At 50.2% G+C, this 18302-nt stretch overlaps 11 protein-coding genes; 6 read left to right on the forward strand and 5 right to left on the reverse strand.

The window, feature by feature from the left end:
* Window positions 1–683: 683 nt before the first annotated feature.
* On the reverse strand, window positions 684–1735 carry CHC_T00006905001 (hypothetical protein). XM_005710184.1 is given in 2 exon segments: window positions 684–922; window positions 923–1735. The coding sequence occupies 1 exon segment, from the start codon at window positions 1733–1735 to the stop codon at window positions 923–925; it is 813 nt and encodes a 270-aa protein (XP_005710241.1). The 3' UTR covers window positions 684–922.
* Window positions 1736–2187: 452 nt separating this feature from the next.
* On the forward strand, window positions 2188–2433 carry CHC_T00006906001 (hypothetical protein). Its single transcript, XM_005710185.1, has one exon. The coding sequence runs from the start codon at window positions 2188–2190 to the stop codon at window positions 2431–2433; it is 246 nt and encodes an 81-aa protein (XP_005710242.1).
* Window positions 2434–2455: 22 nt separating this feature from the next.
* On the forward strand, window positions 2456–3169 carry CHC_T00006907001 (hypothetical protein). The gene has a single exon (XM_005710186.1). The coding sequence runs from the start codon at window positions 2456–2458 to the stop codon at window positions 3167–3169; it is 714 nt and encodes a 237-aa protein (XP_005710243.1).
* Window positions 3170–3173: 4 nt separating this feature from the next.
* CHC_T00006908001 (hypothetical protein) lies at window positions 3174–3551 on the reverse strand. Its single transcript, XM_005710187.1, has one exon. The coding sequence runs from the start codon at window positions 3549–3551 to the stop codon at window positions 3174–3176; it is 378 nt and encodes a 125-aa protein (XP_005710244.1).
* A 93-nt stretch (window positions 3552–3644) lies between these two features.
* Window positions 3645–4375, reverse strand: CHC_T00006909001 (hypothetical protein). XM_005710188.1 is given in 4 exon segments: window positions 3645–3893; window positions 3996–4066; window positions 4176–4254; window positions 4255–4375. The coding sequence occupies 3 exon segments, from the start codon at window positions 4252–4254 to the stop codon at window positions 3645–3647; spliced, it is 399 nt and encodes a 132-aa protein (XP_005710245.1). The 5' UTR covers window positions 4255–4375.
* Window positions 4376–4756: 381 nt separating this feature from the next.
* CHC_T00008828001 (Ubiquitin carrier protein) lies at window positions 4757–6296 on the forward strand. XM_005710189.1 is given in 6 exon segments: window positions 4757–4891; window positions 4892–5038; window positions 5147–5219; window positions 5315–5424; window positions 5564–5704; window positions 5705–6296. The coding sequence occupies 4 exon segments, from the start codon at window positions 4892–4894 to the stop codon at window positions 5702–5704; spliced, it is 471 nt and encodes a 156-aa protein (XP_005710246.1). The 5' UTR covers window positions 4757–4891; the 3' UTR covers window positions 5705–6296.
* Window positions 6297–7097: 801 nt separating this feature from the next.
* CHC_T00006910001 (hypothetical protein) lies at window positions 7098–7493 on the forward strand. The gene has a single exon (XM_005710190.1). The coding sequence runs from the start codon at window positions 7098–7100 to the stop codon at window positions 7491–7493; it is 396 nt and encodes a 131-aa protein (XP_005710247.1).
* Window positions 7494–10754: 3261 nt separating this feature from the next.
* CHC_T00006911001 (hypothetical protein) lies at window positions 10755–13136 on the forward strand. Its single transcript, XM_005710191.1, has one exon. The coding sequence runs from the start codon at window positions 10755–10757 to the stop codon at window positions 13134–13136; it is 2382 nt and encodes a 793-aa protein (XP_005710248.1).
* A 118-nt stretch (window positions 13137–13254) lies between these two features.
* On the reverse strand, window positions 13255–15796 carry CHC_T00006912001 (hypothetical protein). XM_005710192.1 is given in 2 exon segments: window positions 13255–13306; window positions 13307–15796. 1 exon segment carries the CDS (start codon window positions 15794–15796, stop codon window positions 13307–13309), a length of 2490 nt encoding a protein of 829 aa, XP_005710249.1. The 3' UTR covers window positions 13255–13306.
* A 95-nt stretch (window positions 15797–15891) lies between these two features.
* CHC_T00006913001 (hypothetical protein) lies at window positions 15892–16248 on the reverse strand. Its single transcript, XM_005710193.1, has one exon. The coding sequence runs from the start codon at window positions 16246–16248 to the stop codon at window positions 15892–15894; it is 357 nt and encodes a 118-aa protein (XP_005710250.1).
* A 510-nt stretch (window positions 16249–16758) lies between these two features.
* Window positions 16759–17394, forward strand: CHC_T00006914001 (hypothetical protein). The gene has a single exon (XM_005710194.1). It carries the CDS (start codon window positions 16759–16761, stop codon window positions 17392–17394), a length of 636 nt encoding a protein of 211 aa, XP_005710251.1.
* Window positions 17395–18302: the final 908 nt, after the last annotated feature.

The raw sequence follows: 18302 nt of genomic DNA on the forward strand, positions 1-18302 counted from the left end.
GTAGGGGGGGTGCAGGGGGCAGGGGAGGTGAAGGGGGTGGGTGCATCTACGAGTGATCGAGGAAGGAGGTTGCGAAGCGGCGAAGCAGGAATGGGGTTGGGGGGTTTGCGTGTGCTTGGAAAGGCTTGGCGCGCTATGACACGTTGCCGAGGCGGGGAGTCGGTGGAATTGAGGTTTTCGCATTTATTTTTGAACTCCATGTGCGGTACCCGTGCACCGGCGCTGACACTGGACGCCACTTGGTTTGTGCCAGTATGGGACACAGAAATTCACCTCACTAGGCCGCCCCCCTTCCATCGCTAACCTGCTTCCCGACACCATTGTTTGACGACCTTCAGTTTTTCATGCCTGCCCAACCCCTCGCCCCATCCACATGCCCCATCCACATGGCAGAACGTCTCAGACAGGCTTTCCTCAACACTCCACCTTGCCAGCGCCGGCACCTCTTCCATGTCCACATTCCACCGTCTGGACAGCAGCGCCTGCTGGTATACTCTGTACCGTAGCGGCGCGTTTCCAGATCTCTTTTTATAAATAAACTACGTTGGCACTTCCTTCCCAGTTCTTCTCAACCGCGTCGCATTTGTTATCGTGTACCGTATCGTACAGTGCCTCGAGACGAGCCATGTCTTCAATGCAATTGTACTTGCAAGAGAATCCGTTCCTGGCGATGATCAAATGTCTCATAGCGAATTTCTATGTCGAAGTTTATGCAGCTTGCTATCGGCTACAGTACTGTACAGTACAACGACCGCACTGTATATCCCACTTCACGTCAACGACATCCACCCAACACGTCCTCGTCCTACGGTACAGTAGTTGCGTACCCCCAAAAAAACATATCACGTACATACAGTACCCTTGGGTACTCAATGCAACGCCGCCCACCGGAGGCCGATTTTTACCTTTCTTTCACATCGCGTTAACTCCCAAATTTCCACCCGGTACCGGGGTTTTCATTATCCAGTCGTTCCCCAATCTGTGTAAACCTCCCGCCCATAAGTTTGAGTAACTTCTTAGTAAGATAATCATCCCGATGGAGCCCCTTCTCAGTGACCAACTCTGTACAACTCGCACAAGTATACCAAACCCCACTATCCACCTCTTCTTGCAGCTGCCCCGGCGACCATCCCGAGTAGCCACAAAAGAATCTGCAGCTGTCCACGTTCATCTGCCCCCTCTCGATACGACTGAGCACCTCTGCGACGCCGGATGTCGCCACGCCATCCACAACCTGACCAGCACCCGGAATGGACGCGTCGTTATGCAACGCCAGTAAAGAGTCCAGCGCCACAGGTCCTCCTAAATACAGCGGCGCCGGCGCCGCAGACACGGCCCCTCGTAACCTCGGCTCGGACACGGCTGCCGCGACGGGGCGGTTGAGAATCACGCCAACCGTTCCCTTGTCACTGTGATGGGTCAGCACTAGCACCACACTGTTTGCGAAAAATGAACACGAGTGCTCGCCCACAAAGTGCTCGGGGCTGGCGATCAACAAACACCCAGCCTCGACGAATGGTACCTCGTGCGCCCATTCCTTTGTACTTGGTTCTCCGGCGGGAGTAGTCGTCTGCTCTGTTTGTACCAGACGGGCCCGGAAGGACCGCCAGTCCACTGTGGAACCCCCAGAATGCTCCGCTCTCGCAGCCTGTAAACCGTTCCGCGGCGACGTAGCAGGCCGTCGTAGCCTGTACGCGTCTAGGCGATGCGGGGCCGTGGGAATGAAGGCTTGCATGGTTGCCAGGCACGTGGTTCCAGAGCGTGTCGCTGTGTTGCGGGAGCAGCAGAGGGGAATAACTCTACGACGGGTGAATTTGTTTTACGCCCAAGCGCTGGCTTTGGCCGGCTTTCAGCCGTGTGGGAAATGCGGGACTCTGGTGCTTGTGTTGCAAGGGTAGGCGCAGTGAAACGTGCAACATGTGTTTTGGCAGTCGGTGGAGCTACAACGAGATTTGCCGTGGCTTTCAACTCGTGGACCGTCCTTATTGGGTTGTGATTACCTTGAGATAAAAGAGGTCTGCTAGGAACACGAACAACGCACGATACACAATGAATGTTTCTGTACACGTATTCCACGCGAATGTTGTGGAATACGGGTCTTACGTGGATACACAGACGGTTTTAACGAAATAGCCCAAGTTTTGCCAATTTTCTGCGATTTTTGGACTGCTCAAAGAGACCTTTTCTATGCATGTCGCAAGATCATCCGGATCACCATTCAGATGCTCATCTGCTTCCCTACACAGTCGTTTATTCAGCACATCTTCAAGAATACTCTTTGCACTCTGTTGTCGCCGCGGTTTGATCAAGCAAATTGTGAGGGTGTCATTCCATCCACATTTTTCTATCTCCACAAGCATCATCCCTTCGAATTGCCAACAACGATTAAACGATCGCGATCACGAAGAAATTTGCTCTCTAAGCAGCCCGTAGTACTGCCAAACCATCCGCACCCATGATTCTCAGAAGCGCTTTTCGCAGTCTGTGCTCAAGTCTTTCCAGAGGATTGCAAACTGAAGCGGCTTTGGAATTGAACGAGGCGGGCATTGCAAGGAAACCTCGACCATGGCCTCTCGACAACCGCGGCGAAGAGATCAGGACTGCCAAGGCCAGGCGGCTCGGTATTTCCACATCACCTCATAAACTGAACATCGTCGCCAAGCTCGTACGCGGAATGACGATCAACGAGGCCGAACGTCAGATGGTCGGATGCCGAAAGAAGCATTCAGAGCATGTTTGGAAGACGATCGCTGCCGCTGTCACCAATGCGCGCCACGCAGGTCTACGAGAGGACAGATTGGTTGTCAGCCATGCCTTCGTCGGGAAGGGCAAGTACCTCAGGAAGATCAGGCCGTGGCACGGCAAAGGCCGATATGGTATCGAGCACAAGAAGTACGCCCATCTTACTGTTTTGGTAAGGGAGCTTGATGAGGAGCTTTGGGAGGCTGCCGTCATGCCAAAATATATACATTTGGGTTATCGCCATGGAGAGAATGACCCTGACCATGATCGCAATCATCCGATTCACAAGTCAGATCGGGTTTCTTGGCATAGCCAGTTAGACGTTAGCATGAGGGCAACAAGGGATAATATCCAGGGCTTACGAGCGCTGCTGGAGGGGGAAGGCGATTCAGAGTCAGCTCCTGGTGCTGCTCCCAACGCGAAGTGATAATCTAGACTGAGGGTCCATGTGAAAACCGCACTCGGCTGGAAATCCGACCAGCCACTCGACGCTTTTCATGACTAGAGCCACTCAACACGCGAGAGCAAAGAGAATAGGAGCACATTGTCATGTGGCTCGATTTCGTCGCACCATGACACCGTGCGAAGCAGAGACTAGAGTTGTGACACGTTTGCCGACATTCCACAAATTCTCTTAGTGAACGGATCTGTGTTTTTATATGTGACAGTCGTTGTTTACTGTCATAAGATATTGACTCATCTAACTTCCCAAGCATAGACAGGACGTTTGTAACCCGCAGGATTAACTTCCACATCTGTTCTCGAATTCTGGTATCACTCCAAACCTCTCGTTCCGTTAGGATCGTCATCGCGATCGCGACCAAATAAGTTTCTTTCGTCACTACGCTTCGGCCGAGTGATCTAGATGAAATGCACTTTGTACCACTCCAAGGTACTGCCCCTCATTGTTTCTGTGCGCTGACTTGTTGCACTAGCGCTTGGAACTTTTGTTGTTCTGTCAAAAGAGTGACGCGTCGTTGTTGTTGTTCTTTCTCTACCTTTTGCGCTCGTTCTTTCGCATTCTTCACTTCCTTAGAAATGTATTCAATTCTGGTGTTCACTGTGCTTTTAGCTTCATCTGCTTGTTGTGGGATGAGAACAGGGCCAACAAGCTTGAATATCTTGGCACCTTGTTCCAAGTTGTCGAGCTCCTGCGAAACAAACGTGATCATAAAGAGTTAGATGTGGGAGTTCAGCCCCAGCTTCATAGCCAATAGAAAAGAACGAACGGGTTTTAGCACTGCTAAACGTACGTCTTTCACTAGTTTGTTCTCGGTCAACTGACTCTGCAAGTTGTTCATTGTGTTCACAGAGTTGGCCAGATCTGCGGAAAAGATGGCATGAATAAGGATAGGTAAGAATCGGAAACTGTAATCGTTATATGCGTCCGTAAAAGCCATTCCATCAGATACAGCCATCAAATGCGCACGTACCATTTTGCACCTCTTTAACCTCCCCCACCAGCTTTTCGATCCTTCTCTTCATGTTCGAAAGAACTTGCATTTCTGCCATTTTGGAGTCACTCAATATTGCAGCCTACACTCAAGTCCACGGAACACCCCCGCTACCAACACTACGGGCAGTAGTTGGATAAGGAAGTAGAAGGCCAATGTGATCTGTTGTGATGGGTTGATCTTGCAAGGTTGTGCAGCGATGTGAGAAAAAGGAAGGCGGGTGTGCCGCAGTATAAGGAAACCCAGTTCTCTCAAAGGCGTCTGTATCTATGGACACGTGTAAATCGTTTTTGCTTTAGACATGATGTATTGTATCTAGCCGCGGTCCAACAGCTGCCTTTTCGGAGCAACAAGAGGACCGATGTTCCACGTTCGGGTCGTCAAGCACATGAAAATTGATCCTGTCGAAACTATATGCTTAAAAACAAAAAAAATAACGGAGAATTATTCTCTGGACCAGTTCTGCCCTGCTCTTACGTTTTTCGAGAAGGTGTGTTTATTTTACGTCTCCAATGCAACAGACGTCCTGAGCAATTCTTTCGCTTCTGTCATTACTTGAACGACAGTTGGCCACTATCCTTTTACCGTACCCTTCTTGTCCGCGTTTCCATTTATCTAGCTTGGCGCACCTCTAGTCTTCTTTCGTCTCGTTTTCACCGAAATCTATTCTTCACGAAACCAACAAAAACTTCAGTATGAGTGGCATTGCTCGCGGTCGTCTGACAGAAGAACGTAAACAGTGGCGCCTGGACCATCCCGTTGGTTTCTACGCTCGTCCTGAGAAAAAGGATGGGCAGTCCAATTTGATGAAGTGGGAATGCGGAATTCCTGGAAAGGACCAGGTATGGCAACCACAGTTACCCGTTTCATTTGTGCAGAGGTGCTGCCTTGCATGCATGCATGAATTTCTGACTCTTCCCTCTCGAGCCTTTGGACGTATTGAATCTCAGACTTTGTGGCAGGGTGGTTTATACAAACTTGTGTTGGAGTTTACCGAAGACTACCCAAGCAGGCCTCCGAAATGTACGTTGGTCTGAACTTGCTCTTACTATTACTTGCCACCTTTTCTTGATCTCTCACAGATGTCTATGCAATGTTGTCTAATTGGTTTTTCAAAGGCCGGTTTGACCCCCCCTTGTTTCATCCGAATGTCTACCCGTCGGGAACTGTGTGTCTAAGCATCATCGACGCTGACAAGGCATGGAGGCCGTCCATAACTGTTAAGCAGGTACGTTTGGCGATATGTGAACACTGATATGCTCTGTGCAACAGCCAACGTGTGAAGCTTGAACCGCAGAAGCCACCTTTTCAGGCTTTAAGTAATTAATGCAGTGCCTCTGACCGTGTTCGTTTATCATCGTTTGTAGATTCTGCTCGGCATTCAGGATTTGTTGGACACCCCGAACGCACAAGACCCCGCGAACGCCGAGGCTCACGCTCTGTTTATGAAGTCCAAGCCGGCATACAACGATCGCGTTAAGCAGATTGCCGCGCAGTACACCTCGTAAGTATTGTTCGGATGTGTGATGTCATCCGAACGAGGTCAGTTCTTCCAGGTCTTGCCGTTTGGTCTATCCGAGCAGACAAGATAAGTTCGTTCAAACCCAGTGCTTTTGAAGAAAAAATAGGTATTCCGCGACACACACTCCTCAGGGAAGTGTCGGAGAGAAAACCACGGGAAGATGTTCATTAGAAGTTTCGTGTTCCTCTCTGCTTGTAAAGTTGAGGCCACACTGTCTTCCTCTTCGTTGATGTATTAGTTAGATACCGCTCGTTGCCGCCTCGTAGATGTGAGCAATTCTTTCGTAGGAGAAACTTTTGCTTGCACACACCAGATTGAGAGGGTGTCAATAGAAAGCCTCGAAAATTACTCGGTGTTATCTCACGAGTGTGCCGTTGTTTCGAAGGTTTCTTTCGGTGAACCAGTGTTGACAGGTGCGAATGTGACGCAGGTTATTCAGTACTTCTGAAGCGAACCTCGGTATACGCCCACATGTAGATGGTACCTTTAGAGGCAAGATTACAAGCAGATACCTTCTCAGTCGAGGAAAGAGAGAACATAAGCTACGTAAAGACCGAAAGGCGCTAGTTCGAGCCCTACTCATTTCTCGGTCGTCAGGACGAACAACAGGTGCCCTCCCTCTGCTTTGAGGACGTAGAGATCATATAACACTGAAATCCTTTGAGTTCCGCAATGAACGAGCCGAGCGGTCAGAGTGGGATCCATCGGTAATCGAGGGAAAAGACTCGCAAACGTTCACGAGAAACACGCTTGGACTCAGTGCCTACCTGCTTGTATGCCTCTTGCGCGTATTCGGTACACGAAAAGAATTGCAGCAGGCTCGCCCTGGAAAGGGGGACGGAAGTGCGATGATGTGTTGAAGGCATGCCATCACTTAGAGGGACGGTGGGCGGAATTCCTGGGGCGCAGCTATTTGTGAGTACACTGTTTCGTGGGGGGCTGGTGTGTAATGACGCAGGCTCGGGCTTCGGCTCCTCCCGCATCAGCGTTACGGAAGCAGTTGGGGACACTGGTCGCGCTAGAGCCCCAAAGCAGTTTGGTCGCTTCTCTGACGAGGTGGTGACCGCTGCCAACGGAGGCGTGAGAACAGGGGCTGTAGCTCACTCCCCATCGCTGTTGTTGCGATGGGGAGTGAGGTGGACTTGAGCTTTCGGAGCTGCGGAGAGGTGAACTTCACGAGCATTGGGAGCTCCTGAGCTTTTGGAGCTACGGAAAAGTATCTCTCACCACCATTCGAATCAGTGCTGCAAACGGCCCGGGAATGGCAGAAATCGCAGACACAGTAACAGCAGAGCCAGACCCAACGCCTACACGTCGACACACCTATGCACCCTGCCCCCACCGCCCTGCTCGCTGAGCCACTACCCTCCTCGTGCGCAATGAACGCCCCTCCCTCTTCAACCACTCCCCTTCCCTTCGAGTTCCTCCGTCTCCTGCCCCTTTCCGCCACTCAATTCCCCAATGGACAAAATCTGTACACTATGTCCCCCGTTCCTCAGACTTCTTCATCATACATGACCTTGTCGTCAGAGCGTCATCCCTCCTCTCATTCATGTTGCTGGGCTGCTGACGCCAGCACTGAGCCCTCACACACAGTCCGCGTCAGCCACCATCTCCACGTGCTTCCTACCCGCTGTCCTCCGCAGACTGTTTCGAGGAACCTGGCTGGCTTTCAGCCGATGACCAGACGCCATTCCAACGAGAAAGAGTCTGCTGAGCCAGTACTGACAACGACTGGCCTGCACGTAGGAAAGGAGCTATCGGCGCCCACTTGACCCGATAGGAGCGGCGCGATGCGCCTGGCCTCTCTCAGTCATTCTGCACGCCCCCGCTATGTACACTCTGACCAACGCCCCGCTCGCTGACTTCATGCGACGTCAAATCACGACGCGCTCGCTGTGCTCGAGCCTGCCCTGCATACGCTTGCCAACCCCATTTCAGCGAAGTAGTCCCCTCCTTGTCAGATATCGAAGAGGCTGATGTACTGCGCAGGTTCACTGCATGAAGCCCACACTGTTGACAGCACATACCGCCAAAGAGCCTTCAGAAAAGCTGCGCAGCGCCCCGCAAGCACCGCAAAAGTAGTAGACGCTGAAAACTTTATCGTCCTATTCTCTTTCGCAGGTCATCTCCTATTCTGGACCTCCGAAGTACTCAAGCCCGGGCCTGGTCCGCGTCAAGGCAGACCGCATCCTAGTGAGAATTAGACTTCTTCGATGGCGATTGTAGAAGTCTGGCGGAGTGGAACTTTTGAATACCCTTCAAAACATAATACTTTGATATCTTCGAAAACCAAGTACATAGCTTGAAAAACGAACGCGTAGTTTTTAACTCGATGACTCATCGGGCTTTTAAAGTCATCAAATTTATCCTTGCGTTGTGCAAGATGTTGGTGTCTTGGACGTATTAATACATCAGTAGACACAGCGGCATGATCTCGTTCATAATTAGGGAATCAATGGATGCACTTAAGGGGATTCATGCAAGAACGTCGGTCTTCTAGCTAGACTTGCCTTTAGCGATATGTACGTCTTGTTAATTGCACAGTATTGACGTCGTCTAGAACAATATGCGTCTCCATTCTGAAGCGATATTCAAGTCCCTGTCAAGCGTTTGCATTGTATATGTAGCTTATTGAATCACTATTCTCGAATTCAACCCGGCTCCTCCAGCAAGCATGTGTGTGGGCATTTGTGTGTAGGGGGCAGCATGGCTATTCTAAAACTTTACCGTTTGGCCAGCCTCTTTCTTGCTATTTGTAGCCCTAGCCAGCTAATAGCCTCCGGTATGCTCTGCTAAATAAAGGAAAGAGATTTCCGTTGGATGATACACTTACTGTAGCGATCTCCAGAAGAGCTCGAGTCAAAGTCGCAAACTAAAAATACGTCTTCACAAAAACTTCTTTCGCGAGAAGAGCTTGATGCACGTTTCCTCTTGATGTATACATACCGTACAGAGTCGAACTGTGGAATGGATACTGTACTTGAGTGGAATAGTGTCATTGCTGGATACCTTCCAAAAAATATTGGAAGATGACATTTCTTTTTCATGATACGGCTCAATCAAGTTTCAAACTTGCGACACGCGGATCAGTTGCCATCTTTCTTCCGCGGGAGCAGCCTCATCCCCACTACTCTTCGGGAGCAACGGGGCAGCGAAGCGGGTAAACGGCGCCTCATTCACTGTTGAATTGTCGCTGTCATCGTAGACGTCGAAAAGTCTATTGCTGTGCCTGCCGTTAGTTTGCTGGTGCGCTCAACTGGATCTTCAAGGGTTGGTTTCGGATCACCGCCAGTTGCTTGATTCGCAACTGAATTTTTCGAATGATCGTACTTGCGTCTGCTGCTTCAATTGGAGTGCATGTGATGAAGTCCTTCAGAAGCTGGATATTGCTTTGCGTGCTAGCTGCGCTCTGCGCGGCGATATCGGATGCGGCGGAACCTTCGATCGCTTTGGTAAAGGCAACCTTAAAAGTCAGCACGGTGCGGGATGGCGAGAAAGTTCATCGGGTGTGGCTGTCAACAGAGACTGATAAGGTCGCAGAAATGGCTCAGCCGGAAGGATTTGAAGTTGGAAATGCGAATTCATTCTCAGTACAGGCGTCTTTCGAGAATGAAAAGGGTGAATCTGCGTCTGTGCATCAGCTATTTTTGAGGTTTGTCAACCAACGGACGAAGCAAGACAACTTGTACTTGGTTAAGCGTGGCTCGCGAGATATGCGGACTGAAATCAATCTGAAGAATGAAATTAAGGGGGATGCCGAATTTTGGGTGAAAGATGATTCCTACGCTGTCGAGCTGATAATGGGAGACAAACTACTGAAGGATAGCACGACTTGGAGAATAACGGAGAAAATGCGCTTCGACGAGGATGCGTTCCCCATGTTCAAACGAGTTACGCGGGGAGTGTTTGACTTTGACGTTGGTGTGAAAAAGGGTTTACTTCCAGAATTCATCTCGCCGATCCCAGCATCCGAAAAGAGGGCTCAGTTGTTTGCTATATTGCTTGCTCTCGCTAGCACTCTACTTCCACTTCCATTACTTCTAGTTGTATGGGTCCGTTTGGGGGTCTTCCCGTTGCAGTTCCCTGGTGACAAGAAGGAAAAGATTTCCATCTTAGCTTTCCAAGCATGTTTGGTGGCACACCTTGGAGCTCTAGTGATGTTTTGGGTCAAGTGGAATATCGTGACTACTTGGAAAGTCATGGGAGTCATCATGGTTCCAACTTTGCTGTTAGGGAGAAGCGTATTATCAACAGACAAGGCGACGTGAGCCTAATAAAGTTCAATGTTTTCTAACTGAATAACTAAGTGCGCAACGTTTGAAGCTGAGCGTGAATGATACTAGTATCTGTGCATGTGATGCACGGGTCTCGATTTCAAGGCAAGAGCTCTCTTGTCTTACATCATGCGTTAGGAAAGTGGTCGTAACTCCCGAAGCTCTTGGTGTGGGGAGCAGAGAGCAGCAGAGCGGGTCTGGTGGAGGCTTATTACGACACTCTCACAACTCGCAACTATACTGTATCTATCTGGGGATATCTGGCGGGGAAGGGGATAGGTTTCCAAAACCCTCAGCATATTTTTTTACAAAAAAGTAGAAAAAATGGAATTGACCTTCATGCAGCCCCCAATGCATGAAACCGATCCAGAGGTGTGAGACAAAGAAAGACAAACCTCCGCTTTACACAAGCACGTCTGGCGTCCTTATCCCTCATCGACGACAAGGGGCTGATCCGCTCCTAGTCCTCGTCCTTCCCTTTACCGCCACAACAACTGACCCCTTCCGGACCACCCCCATCCCGAATCCTTCCTCCTCCATCCCATCAGCAAATTCGCCACCCCGAATCGGACATTACACAAGCCGCTCGTCCACGCTCCCACGTCTTGCCCCTCACCGACGTGTATGGGTGGCGAAAAGCCGCCACCTCTCGCGCCCGCCACAACGAGTACATTGCGGTAGGCTCGAGGGCCCCTTGTCTCCCGCAAGCAAGGTACGCCCTTAGCTCCAGCGGAACTAGATCATTCCATGGACCAACGTATGGTTGACGCCGAACCAGAGTCGATCGGACCTCTTTGGATTCGCCGTCAGGTCTTCGAGCATTCCGTCGCAGTGCCGTTACTCACTTTCACAACTGCCTCTCAAATCGATTTTCCGAAGCTCGCCCATGAACTTGTAATTGCATCCCAGACAAATGATCCAAATGTTGGACCGGCCGTCTCATACGATGCTTGGGTAGCCGCCGCTGGACTACATGCTCAACTCGATTCTTCAGAAGACGCTGGAGTAATCATCGAAGCGTTAGAAACAAATGCCCCAGATGCATTTGTGCGATGCAATGATCCCAGCAAATTAGCCCCGGGGCGCCAAGTCAGCTATCGGCAACTGCTCATCCCGGTCCCAGAGTTATTGGCTTTTGTCAAGCTGCACGCTGCTGCTACTCTATCTAGTCGTTTCCGTGAAACTGCTGATGCAGTATGGCCTGAAGCAGAGGGCGGCTCTGGTTCTGTCTCACCCGTCGGAGGTGTATCGGCTGCTTGTCCGTCGAACCCAACAAATGCGCGCCATACAGGCTCCCCTCTAGCAAGCCCTTCAAGCCCTCAATTGTTAACTCCGGCAGTTTATCCATCTCTCAGTCCGGCTTCTCCTCGCATTCCACGCACAGCACACATCGCAGCTGCGGAATTGCCAACAGAAAAACTTTCTGCCCCTGTCGTCGTAGGGACCGGAAACCAGCCCATCACGGCATCTCCACCACAGACAAATAGTGGGGCCAACACACCTCCCTCGCCGAATCCCGCCCCCCCGAGCAGTCCCGTTCTAGATGGAATTGTTCGGAAAAAGACGCCTACTCAGTTGGGAGCGATAGTGAATTCTCAATCAGCGATCATTGCTTCTGTGCAGCATGCCTTTCAGAGAGAGACTAGGCTTGTTGCGAACAACTTGAAAAGCTTGCTTCTTATTTTGGCTTCCGCTTATGGTGTTGCACCAGAGAACAACTCGCCCATAGATACGGTGTCTTCCGAAACCGGAATCGTGATGGGAGGCGGGTCCATTGCTGTCGAACATGGAACCTTGTCCCGAGAAAGTCCCCAAGCAAAGCCACGTCGCTCGACATCCCTGGGATCATCGTCCGAGGCTCTCATGGATGACGAAGCCTCGAAGTTTCCGGCACGGAATTTACCGATCACCAAGCAAATGTTTGAACACTTAGCATTTCTCGTAACCACAACATCTGGTCCTGCTGGGTCTTACCGATCCATTGCTCGTGTAATACCACAGTGGCGAGAATGGTCGAGCGATGTGACGGTGCCCTTATGTGATCTCACAGATATGCTTACAAGTGCTCTGATTCGAGTTCCACTTCAAAAAGAAGTGGACGGCTTCTCAGATGTTGCAGAGATACGAGACTTGGACAAGAAAACAATCCTCAGACGTTCGATCCCCACCACAAATGCAGGAATCACGGATTACCCGCATGCAAAGGAGATCCGAATATCAAATTGCTCTGATTCCCATTTCTACCTCATGAGTTCTTTTGGGAGAGTGTCTCTTATTGCATGCCATAATTGCACTCTTTTCGTCGGTGCATGTGTTTCTCTTTCACTCATCAATTGTGTAAACATGCGGGTACACGTGATTGCGCGTGTTTGTCGTCTGACAAACTGTTTCGATACCCATGTGTACCTTTGCACGAATAGATCCCCTCAAATTGTTGGTGAAAACCGGGGTTTACTATTCGCACCGTACAACGCTGCATTTGCGAAAGAGGAAGTGGATCACTATCTAGCAGTTATGGGTATTGATCCTAAGGCCAACGCCTGGGATTCCTTTTATCGCCCTGCCCATCGCTCCCGTTCTGCTGCGGACAAGACGGATCCGGACTTGACCTCTGCAGTGGCGTCGGTACTACCGCCAGACTTGTTCCTACCTTTTGCCGTTCCTGTCGAGAAGAGGAAGACTCCATCGGATGAGGATGTCGATTCTAAGGGAAAAATTCATGGGAGTGAAGAAGATCACGAAAGCGATGAAGCAAACTCCAGAATGTTGTTCGCTGTGCCTTTGCCCTTGCCAGATGCATATTCCGAGCAATTGAAGAAGAAAGGTAGTGAGGTATTCAATATTCGCCGTGAGATCAGAGCCATAGAAAAGAAACATGCATCTATGTCCAGTGCGACGCAACAAATAGATGCAACTCAAGAGGATCAAAACACAGGTGGAAAAGATGTGTCGATGAGCGATAGCGCTGGAGCTTCGCAAAGCAAAGTTGGGGAGGAGGAAATCGAAGCGCCGAGCGTTACCGTCAAGAAAGGAGTGCTACAATCACTTGTACAGGAGCGGTTCAAAGAGTGGTTAACTCAATCCGGCAGAATGAGGCAAATTAGCGACCTGGTCCGCCTGAGCCCCGATCAAGGTATATAACAATTTGGCAGATTCTACCACAATGGGATGTCCACAGTAAAGACCGGACATGCTCCCAAGCCCAAAACGGGCGACTAGGACAGGAAAGTGATCAAACAACGACATTTCAGGCTTGCCATTCAAGGAACCTCAATATAACATTTACATATTACTACTCACTTGCCTGGGTGTCACTGCCTTCGGATGATTAACTTCGACCTTGAGGGTCCTCGATGTGAGCTCGCGGAGTGTCCACTTGCCCCTTTGTAACCCTTGGGTTTCTTGCTGGAGCGGGCCAACCGGCGAGCTTCGGCCTTTGCCTTTAGCTTCCGTGATTTCCTTATTTCATCAGTTGACTTCAGTTCATTGCGGCGACATAAACCCTGAGCATTGTCGCTCGTCTCAAGTCGCTTAGTCTTAGCGGCGGCCGCGACTCGGGCTCTTCTCCCAAACGCACCCTTCCGAAAGTCATTATTTCCTAAACCGCTGTCAAGACTGAGATGGGCGACATTCTCCCCGACCCCGTCGGCAACCTTTTCAGCGAGTTGCTCTACAGCCTTTCGGTTTTTATATAACCATTTGCTAAACAGCGCTCCGTCAGCGGTGCCGTAAGAGTCTCCACCTTTTGCATTTGCCCTCGCCTCCCTTGTCGCCACATGCAAGTTGCGCTTAGAAGTTGTAGACGTTGGCCCACCTCTCACATACTTCTTTGACACGCGATCCCAGTACTTCGCCGTAGATGAACCCGTGTGTTTTGAGCGTAAGAGGTCGCTATTTGCGTCAGCATTCATATCCATGGCTGCGTCTCGCAATTCGCGGAATGCATTCAAGCCATCCCCCATAACTCCACCGCTTCGAACCTTTAAGGCTTTTTCGGACTGTTTTTGAGAAACATCCTGCCTCGCAGACAGGAAAAATCTATTTCGCTCTTCCTCCAGTGCTGCTTGACGCGCAGATATCTTCATTGAACGAGCAGACTCCTCTTTGCTCTGGATCAACTGAAGCGACTCCAGGATACCCGTCGATAAGACTTCGGCACTCTCAGTCTTCCCTGCCCCCTGAGGTGAACTATCTCCTTCGGTTGCGTCGCTTTCCATCCGCGGATATATCCTCTTCAAAAGAGCGTCTGGTGCGGTTACCATTGTTTCTCTGGGTCGATACAACGAAAGGCGAGCGGCTTGTTCTGATGCCTCGCGCTCTATATCAGTTTCAAGGTCAGTGAACCATGGATGCACGTGTACATTCCGTCGACCACCGTTTGGATGAGTAAATATTTCCTTCCCGCGCCGAACGCTTTCTCCACTCGCAACTCCTCTTGTCTTTGTGTAAAGTCCTTGCGCATTTCTCGCAGATTTGTAAGCCTTACTCAATTCTACACCCTGAATCGCATGTCTCGTTATCTCCACTTCTTCGTCTATTGCACACTTCGGCAACGCTCCAACTATAAAGGATGTCTCCGTCGCAAATGTGTGGCATGAGAAGGGATTCGATGCTTCGCGATTGTCAGCGCCCCTTCTTTCTGCAAATGTAACGCCTCTGCCGACGAAGAGGAAGGTATCTAACATATATGAAACTTCGTCGCTTGCCACAAGGTTGAAAGCTAGGCCAAATCTCCCGGCCCTACCTACGCGACCAACACGATGAATAAATAGTTTGGGAGTTGCGGGAATGTCGTAGTTGATCACTGCACCAAGCTCAGGAAGATCAATTCCACGGGCAGCTACATCCGTTACAACTAAAACCTTACTGAACTTCTTGCGGAACTTTCCAACCGCATCAAGACGAGCCATTTGATCCATATTTCCATGAATACACCCAACAGAAGGCGTGATACAGACACGGAGAAGCTCTGTTAAGTACTCCACTCGGCGGTGCGTCGCCGCAAAGACTACCAAAGTCCTTCCCTCATCCAAAATTCGTCGGACCAATACTTGTAGCGCAGCGTCTTTCGAAACATCACCTCGAGTGCTAAGGAATGCGACTGCCAAGGTTGGAGATATTCCCTTGTCCGCGTCAAGACGCACCACAGATAAACTTTTGCGAAGTCCAGTTCGCGAGAATTCAGCGAGAGCATGTGGCATGGTGGCAGATATCAAGATTGTTTGTCGATCTTCAATAGTTTCAGTCTGCCTATTCCGTAAATTCGCAATTAAAGCAGCTGTCTCCACTGCTAGAGTTCCTTCAAACAGACGATCTGCTTCGTCAAACACAACAGATTCTGCGGTAGACAGCGTGAGCCCGCCTCTTGCCCCCATCTCTGCCAGGAGTTGAAGCAAACGTCCAGGTGTTGCAAAAATAATGTCCGGACAGACGGCTAACGCTTCAAACTGTGCCTCTAATGGCGTTCCTCCCACAACCACAGCAGTTCGAAGCGGAGGCTGCATACACTTCGAGTACAGCCTACAAAACTTTAGAGTTTGGAGTACAAGCTCCCGTGTTGGCGCAACGACAAGTGCGCGTGGTCCATTCCTCCGCGAAGCTGTGGACATCGGAAGAGGAGAAGCGTCGAGCCTATGAATCAATGGAACTAAGAAAGCGGCAGTCTTGCCAGACCCCGTTCGAGCCATAGCAACAACGTCATCCCCTGCGAGTACGTTAGGAATAACTTTTCTTTGGATGGGAGTTGGGAAACCGTATCCTGCCGCCTTCATGGCTTGGCAAATGGGCATGCTTATTCCCATAGCCTCGTATGAGCCTGGACGTGGTTTGCACTTTTCATCAACCTTGAGCTTGTCTCCTGGGATCTTGCCCTTGTCTCCTGGGATCTTGCCCTGACTCAATGAACTTCTGTCAGTGTTCTTAGTTTGCGGCGTTTGTTTCGGGATAGAACCACGCATTCCGTATCCCATCTGCGTACGGTCGGAGTCATTCGAAACTTTGCGGCGGTGATGCAAAATGCGAAAACTGTCTGACTCAGTCGGGACGCTGACCGTGGGGAAGCCCAGCTCCTCTTCCATCGCACGCGCAGGGCCTCGACGTGTGCCGGGTGAAGAACAGCGAAGAGGAATACTGTCCGGGTTGGTAGTAGATGGTGGTGCACAGGCAATGATCCCCGAAGCTCGAATGGCAGCTTTCCTTGAGAGAAGAGATACGCCACCGCCGTCACCGGGCGGTACAAAACCTGATCATACATGACCCTACAAAAGACAACAGGAGTGCAAACAATGCCACATCAAAAAAATTTCGGGCGACACCGCTTCCAAATGAGTGCGGTGTGGGAGAATCGAACTCCCGTTTTCACGGCCACAACGTGAGGTCCTAGCCACTAGACGAACACCGCTCCGTTATGACGTGAGTCATATAACATCACATATTTAATCTTTCTATTTCGTTCAAAATTACCGCTCTGGGGCCGCCGCCGTTTTTACCCCCCGCCGCCGTTGCCAAGGAGCATAAGAGGTTGGCATTTCGCAGCTCTTGCTTGTTGGGATTAGTAAAAGCACGGATCCAAGAAAACCGGAGTCGCGACTTTGTCCGAGTTAGCCCCTGCTATCGTTTCTCCCATTTCGACTTTGCGGTGAGGACAGGGCTTGGCCTACCCAAATGAAGTATGATACCCCTTTGGACACATTAAAATCATTTTCATTGCTACTTTTTGCGCCTCGCCATTCTTCCTCATCCCACTACAACCCTCCGTAGCAGTATGTGCAAGTCCTCTTCCGCCTGTGATACGAAACACAGGTGGTCTCTCAACTACACGGACGAATCGACAAATGTCGCTGCCCCAACGCAGCCCTCTCGGGCCTCCGCCGTCCGTGCAGCCATTGGCAAGTACGAGACTCCTCCAGGGTTCCCGTCGGAAGTATCCGCTCGCAACTTATTCATGCTGCGGAAAGTAACGGCCAGTAGCAAGGCGTCAGGGAGCAATGGCAAGGAGAGCCCTTCGAAGCCAGACTTGAACGCGGCGTACAGTGCGTCTTGGTCCATAGCCTTTTCACCGGCTCGGTCCTTGGTAACGTCGGCCTTTGCTCTTTTCATGAGTAGCACATCCGTCCAGTTTTTCTCTGTTGCTACGACAATCACTGTTCTTTTCATGCATATTCAGGCTATCTTTGCGACTGGAGAGGCATTTAAACAGGTCGCAAAATCAGGGATCCCCACTAAGATGCTTGCTCCGCAAGTGCTGGTGCACTTACTTTTGATTTCCGCTGGTGTTGCCGTAGGCCTGTACAAGGCCCATCTCCTAGGCTTCCTTCCTACAACACAGAGCGACTGGGTTAGCCTCTTACCGCTTCGCATCATCGAAGACGGTTATCTTAGACTCGCAGTGACAATGTGAACGGCTTGCTTAACGCGTGAGTGTATACACAGCATCGCTATCATTTCTAACTTATTTCAAGGAACGGCATACATTCAGGAGTGATCATGCTGAGTTGGCGTCATATATTTGAATTCTAACTGTCCCGCACCAACGCTGAGAGCTGCAGAACAAAATCGTTGCATCAACAAAGCGCGAACAAGTCTCTTTATTTTTTGACCAGATACTTTCCACCTAACTGCAAACTGAGAGACTCGTCAGAAAAGAAGTGCTTTCGGGACAAGTCGCGGACATGAGACTTGTAGATTTTGCTCATTAGCAAATTTTATTTGACTGTCCCGAGCAGCATCGATTAACTTTTTTTCTCTCGGCAGATGCACATACAGATCTGCTTTGAAAGCTGTCGTATCGTCCCCTTCATGATGGAAAAGTGCAGCGTAGATGAGGAATTTCTTCTGTAGTTGGAGCACTACACGTTCTGTGCCAATCAAAGAAACTTAAAGCTGCCGCTCATACCATGAACGCTTTGCACTGACCGAACCTTTGCCAGACTGCTACTTGCCACGCAATAGAATATCAAATCAGTCATACGCTCCTTCGCATCCTCAACAAAACATCGTTGTCTCCGCTTCCGTCAGGTTGCAACGTAACAGACCAGTCCGAATATTTCATGGATCCCTTCCCAGAAGAAACATGCTCTTGACAGGAAGAAGTTGTCCCACAACCCATCTCATTCCTCCATCTGTTTTGATCCCCATCGCATTCTTTCTGGATCACTTGTTGGAGGGTTCCCAACAATACCTGAAATCCTGTCACCAAGACCGAGGTTATCCCTTTCGATCGCATAGACATATGCAATTGTTCATTTACCGTGTGTGTCCCTTTAGTTCCAACAGTAGCACTTCAAGGTCAATGTGTGACTGATCCTG

Source organism: Chondrus crispus, genomic scaffold (genome assembly GCF_000350225.1).
Source record: "Chondrus crispus Stackhouse genomic scaffold, scaffold_54, whole genome shotgun sequence".
In the NCBI taxonomy this organism is placed as follows: Eukaryota; Rhodophyta; class Florideophyceae; order Gigartinales; family Gigartinaceae; genus Chondrus; species Chondrus crispus.

Coding starts and splice junctions, on each gene's coding strand:
- CHC_T00006905001 (XM_005710184.1), bottom strand. CDS start 1,735: ATGCAAGCCTTCATTCCCACGGCCCCGCATCGCCTAGACGCGTACAGG.
- CHC_T00006906001 (XM_005710185.1), top strand. CDS start 2,188: ATGCATGTCGCAAGATCATCCGGATCACCATTCAGATGCTCATCTGCT.
- CHC_T00006907001 (XM_005710186.1), top strand. CDS start 2,456: ATGATTCTCAGAAGCGCTTTTCGCAGTCTGTGCTCAAGTCTTTCCAGA.
- CHC_T00006908001 (XM_005710187.1), bottom strand. CDS start 3,551: ATGACGATCCTAACGGAACGAGAGGTTTGGAGTGATACCAGAATTCGA.
- CHC_T00006909001 (XM_005710188.1), bottom strand. CDS start 4,254: ATGGCAGAAATGCAAGTTCTTTCGAACATGAAGAGAAGGATCGAAAAG. Junction 4,067..4,175: donor GGTTAAAGAGGTGCAAAATG/GTACGTGCGCAT, acceptor TCTTTTCCGCAG/ATCTGGCCAACTCTGTGAAC. Junction 3,894..3,995: donor AGAACAAACTAGTGAAAGAC/GTACGTTTAGCA, acceptor TTTGTTTCGCAG/GAGCTCGACAACTTGGAACA.
- CHC_T00008828001 (XM_005710189.1), top strand. CDS start 4,892: ATGAGTGGCATTGCTCGCGGTCGTCTGACAGAAGAACGTAAACAGTGG. Junction 5,220..5,314: donor CCCAAGCAGGCCTCCGAAAT/GTACGTTGGTCT, acceptor GGTTTTTCAAAG/GCCGGTTTGACCCCCCCTTG. Junction 5,425..5,563: donor CGTCCATAACTGTTAAGCAG/GTACGTTTGGCG, acceptor CATCGTTTGTAG/ATTCTGCTCGGCATTCAGGA.
- CHC_T00006910001 (XM_005710190.1), top strand. CDS start 7,098: ATGAACGCCCCTCCCTCTTCAACCACTCCCCTTCCCTTCGAGTTCCTC.
- CHC_T00006911001 (XM_005710191.1), top strand. CDS start 10,755: ATGGTTGACGCCGAACCAGAGTCGATCGGACCTCTTTGGATTCGCCGT.
- CHC_T00006912001 (XM_005710192.1), bottom strand. CDS start 15,796: ATGGGAATAAGCATGCCCATTTGCCAAGCCATGAAGGCGGCAGGATAC.
- CHC_T00006913001 (XM_005710193.1), bottom strand. CDS start 16,248: ATGTATGATCAGGTTTTGTACCGCCCGGTGACGGCGGTGGCGTATCTC.
- CHC_T00006914001 (XM_005710194.1), top strand. CDS start 16,759: ATGTGCAAGTCCTCTTCCGCCTGTGATACGAAACACAGGTGGTCTCTC.